General features: G+C 45.8%; 1 protein-coding gene across 1 annotated transcript; it reads left to right on the forward strand.

Annotated features, from left to right (window-relative positions):
* LOC123115976 (transcription factor WRKY19) lies at positions 1-1,211 on the forward strand. Its single transcript, XM_044537003.1, has 3 exons — positions 1-413; positions 489-596; positions 679-1,211. The coding sequence occupies exons 1-3, from the start codon at positions 37-39 to the stop codon at positions 1,142-1,144; spliced, it is 951 nt and encodes a 316-aa protein (XP_044392938.1). The 5' UTR covers positions 1-36; the 3' UTR covers positions 1,145-1,211.
* Positions 1,212-4,729: the final 3,518 nt, after the last annotated feature.

A 4,729-nucleotide genomic window follows, 5' to 3' on the forward strand; every position in this document is an offset into this window, starting at 1 on the left:
TCGAGGCGAGGAAAGTTAGTTGAGAACTTGAGAGAGATGAAGCACATCAAGAAAAGCAGCAGCTCGTCCAGGCTTGTCTGCGATGACAACCGTTCGGCGGCGGCGTTGAAGGAGATGGCCAGGGAGCAATCCCTGGTGACGCAGCTGCGCGCTGTCGTGCTGCCGGCGATCCAGCTAGCCGGCGGCGAGCGCGCCGAGGTCGTCGCCCAGATGTTCGAGAGCATACTGGACTGCTCGGCCAAGGCCATAGCCGCGCTGAAGCTTCTTCGGCTCGATCATTCTCAAGTTGATGATGCAGTGCTGCCGACGGCGATGGTGGACGACAAGACGAGAGTCAGGAAGATCGTCACAGGTGACGGAGAGAAGGACGGCAACGATAATGCCAAGCCCCTTCGCCGTCAGCGCAAGAGAAGGTGAGGAGCACTGCATATTTGAGTATGTTGAATAATCGAGAAAAAAACAGCTAATGGTTTTAATGCTTTGAGCAGGAGATTAGCCGATGACTCCGTGGCGCTTGAAACGCCTGTTCCTCACTACGATGGCCACCAATGGAGGAAGTATGGCCAGAAGATCATCAACCACACAAAGCACCCTAGGTACATGAGAGATTACAAATCGAAATGCAAAAAGAATACCTTCGTGGTACAGGAACTCACTGGTATGGTTTGGGTTAAGCAGGAGTTACTACAAATGCACCTACAAGCAAGAACAGGACTGTAGAGCAACGAAGACGGTGCAACAGCAGCAACAAGACGCCGGCGTCGACGATGACCCCGCCATGTACACCGTCGTCTACTACGGTCAACACACCTGCAAGCCCGGCCAGACCGATGCTGCCGTCGTCGAGACGGCAAGCACCGGTAGGTGCGGTGAAGGCGGGGGAGAGGAGCTTGCACGGAGCAACAGCCAGTGTAGCAATATCTCAGTGACTTGCTCTTCGATTATCGTTGACCACCACCAGACGGCGACGGCGTCCCTCGAGAGCAGTTGCAACCTGCTGGACATGGCGGGAGACTTGGCTACTGCAGAGGTGAACCAGTATGATCAGCTGTTTGACGTGGCTTCGTTTTCGCCGTTGGATTTGGGGACGGCTTGGGCGATAGATGTAAGCGGGCATGGGCTCCAAAAGTTTGGAGGCTGGTAAGAATACTATTCGGGTCACGTCGATGGATGAGTTAAAAAAATGTTATGTAAGCATATTTTTTTATCACAACAAGTCTCTCTTCGTTCATAAATATAAGATGTTTGGAATCTATTATATCACTAAGCTCCCTAGGGGTAAAAGGGCTCATAATCAATTGAGGTGTTAAATTGAAATTGGGTCACCCAATTTTGGCCAAGTTAACAATTTCTCAAAGATCTCACTCAATTCTTTACACTATGCTTCCTAATTTTTAAGTCCACACAATTAATTGAGGTATTCGGTTTAGAACTTGATCACCTGATTTTGATCGGGTCAATAATTTCTCATGGAGCCCTCCCATTTAATTATTTCAATTCACCATATTTCTTGATTTTGAAGCTCTTTTATTCGATTGAGATATTCAATTTTGAATTTGGTTTACTATTTTGATCGCGTCAACGATTTTTCAAATCAATCAACACCAACCGATCTAGAAAAATATATCAACCCCGTGCATCCTCTTACCATCTAGAAAAAAGAAGCTTCGCTATGTGATGATACTATAGCACCAATATAGTACATGTAGCCACCGACACAGAAATTTACTCACAAAAGTATGAGTTGATTAGCGGATAACACAAAATCAGACCATAAAAGGCCTACAAATAACCATATTATAAATAGACATAAAACACCCCATCGTCTCCCCCCATCCGCCAAACTAAATATTCCATCGATTTCAAAATACAAGGGGTATTAGTTCTTTTTGGAAAGTCAAATTTCTTTAACTTTGACCAAGATTAGAGCCAAAAATATCGCATCCATAATATTAAGCCAAAAATTTATGGAAATTCATTTCATGATGAATCTAATAACACAAATTCGATATTGCGACTTTTGATATATTTCTTCATAAATTTCATGAAACTTAAAGAGGTTGGGCTTTTCAAAAGAGTAATACACTTTATTTATACAACAAAATGAGTATTTTTAAGAATCTCAACAACACCAATGGCGCAACAAAGCGCGCCCAACCCTTCTAGTATTTTAGTATGGACCATATACAGACTGAAATGAGTGAGGAAACACATTAAAATGTGTCTATATACATCTGATTTCAAAAAAATAGAACATCTTATATTTATGAACGGAGGCAGTACTTAATTGATCTTGACATTATGGACCGGAAACCATTTGTCCACAGAACATTATATATGCAAAGAAAAAGTGTTTCACGAATTTACTTGGACATGTAGCACACTGGTACAGGAAATGCTACATTATTTGTAAATAAACCAGATTTCAATATGATGGGTACGAACTGTGATGCAGTTATTTTTTCAAAAGTTACGAAACCGGATGTTAATAAAATTTATGGATGCAATCCAGCACAAACAACCCATCAATCACTCAAAGGCTAAATTAGAAAGAAAAAGCAGGGACATTGTACCAGCATGCAATCGCATACTCTAAACTGGACAAATCATGTTTAGAATTGTCGAAGTATGACGGATCTCTCTCTTTGAACGGGAACTTTTTAAATCTCTTCCATTGATCAATGCAGCTTAAATACCCATACCAAAAAAAAAAAAACAGACAGCGAACTCTTTTTTGTATGGAAGCGCTCTCCGGGTAAGCGGACGGCCACGGGCGATGGGTATGGCCACAGCCACCCTCATGGAATGATGCCGTAGCATAAAAGGAATGGGATGGAATGGCCCATCCCCATTTGGCTGGGCCTATCATGGGCCTGTTAGGACGAGAGGGGATGATGATGGCGGTGGGCCTCAACCGGAAGATGATGCCAGCAAAATGGAAGGTCATGTCGGATCAGCTGACGACCACGGCCCGAGAATGTCAGGGCGTGGTGATGTGACAACACAATCGTGTCTTCCAGAGTGGGACATCAGGGTTCAAGGATACCTTATATTTTTGTGTTTGTCCGGGGGCTAAATCACTCTAGAGGTTCTTTGGGTAAGTGGCACAAAAGACACAGGAATTTTTTACAGGTTCAAGCCGCCAATGATGGTGTAATACCCTAGGTCATGTTATTGATTGGTATGAAAATAGGGTGGTACAAGTGCCGGAGTGCTATAATGGGGTGCTCGGGGTCCTAGCCTCCTGCTGTGGGTGGAACACTTTGCTCTCATGTTGTTTGTGAGGTGGTAGTTGTTAGCTAGTGTAGTGAGATGAACTTGAGCCCTCCCTAAAAACGGCCACGGTCCTCTCTTGTATAGGGCGTGGGGGTACCACAACAACATGTTTGGTACGTGTGAACGGATACAATAAAAGTGGGCGCCCATCTTGCATATTTAGAATAGTCTTCGGTCTTCACAGACGATAAGTTGGCGCTGTAGTTCTTCAGATACTCGAGTGTTTTCGATGTTCGTCCGGGCCTATGGGTCCCTCCTGTCATCGTCCGCCTTGATGTGGTGTGAGGCACCGCTCCCCTTAGTCCAAAAGGTGGCTTGGCCCCATCGCTTTCACCTGACCGATAAGGCGTGCACCTTATCATGTTGAGCCCCTCACACCGCACGTAGGCGGTGATGATGGTGGTCTATGATACGTAGGCATGTGGTACACTACACTTTGTAGCCTGGTCACGCACAAAATGAATTGTCGGGGACGTGGCCTTGCGGTTGTAGTGGGAATCATCTACATGCAAGGCATGTATGCTGGAGTGGTCAGTGCTCGGGAAACCGAACACCATCGACGTCACTGCTGACGTTTTTTAGGACTGGCCTGGATTACTGAAGATTTCACAATGCGGTAAATCTTCACAAAGATCTGCATGCGGCCGCGTGGCTGACTCCTTCTGGATGTCGTAGCGATATTTAGGTTAAAAAAATTGTGTGGTTTCGTTCGAGGTTTGCATAGCTTTTTGGACTGGCCCATCCATTGGTAAGCTTGGGGTACCCTAAATATATGTCGGCAGTATCCCCCGGCCCTGCCCATAGTGGTCAGGCTTGTGAGGATTATTTTTTCACTAAGGGTGGGGCCCTTCATCCTGACTGGACAACCAAAAACGAGTATTCTCATGTTTTCTCTATCCGCGTGAGTTGGCTTGCTCGGCAAGTGAGCCTTGATACCCATACTGGGGCCTTGAGACTTTGCATGGGAGATGTGTAGTGACACTTGCTTGTGGTAATAGGGTGTCCTTATTTTGAATCCGATTTTTTCCTTAAAGTTTACAGGCTATAAAAGGCCGCGGAGCTCGGGGATGGCTCCACCATCTCCATCATTCTTTCCACGGCTATCACCCTCTTCCGTGATGTCTTTTCACCACTCCATCTTCCGTCATCTTTATCCTCATGTTCCCCCGCTACCCTCACTCCTGTGTCATGCGCAGCGATCACGATGGGAGGTTGATGTGTTGCATTTATTTCTTGCTCAGACAATGAGGGCGGCATCCCCTCTTCCTTGCCCATTTATGGAGATGTGCCGCTTGGACACCTTTCAGGGAGTGAGGGCGGCGCTGCCTAAACATTCATCAATAGTGACTGATGCTCCTCTTTGAGTTTCGATGGAGGCATCTGGACACTGTTCCCCAAGGACGGTATGTCGTTACCTCTTCATTCCTCGTCGCTCCTCTCAAATTCAAGAGTT

This window comes from Triticum aestivum, chromosome 5B (genome assembly GCF_018294505.1).
Source record: "Triticum aestivum cultivar Chinese Spring chromosome 5B, IWGSC CS RefSeq v2.1, whole genome shotgun sequence".
Taxonomy (NCBI): domain Eukaryota; kingdom Viridiplantae; phylum Streptophyta; class Magnoliopsida; order Poales; family Poaceae; genus Triticum; species Triticum aestivum.

Coding starts and splice junctions, on each gene's coding strand:
- LOC123115976 (XM_044537003.1), top strand. CDS start 37: ATGAAGCACATCAAGAAAAGCAGCAGCTCGTCCAGGCTTGTCTGCGAT. Junction 414..488: donor CGCCGTCAGCGCAAGAGAAG/GTGAGGAGCACT, acceptor TGCTTTGAGCAG/GAGATTAGCCGATGACTCCG. Junction 597..678: donor AACCACACAAAGCACCCTAG/GTACATGAGAGA, acceptor TGGGTTAAGCAG/GAGTTACTACAAATGCACCT.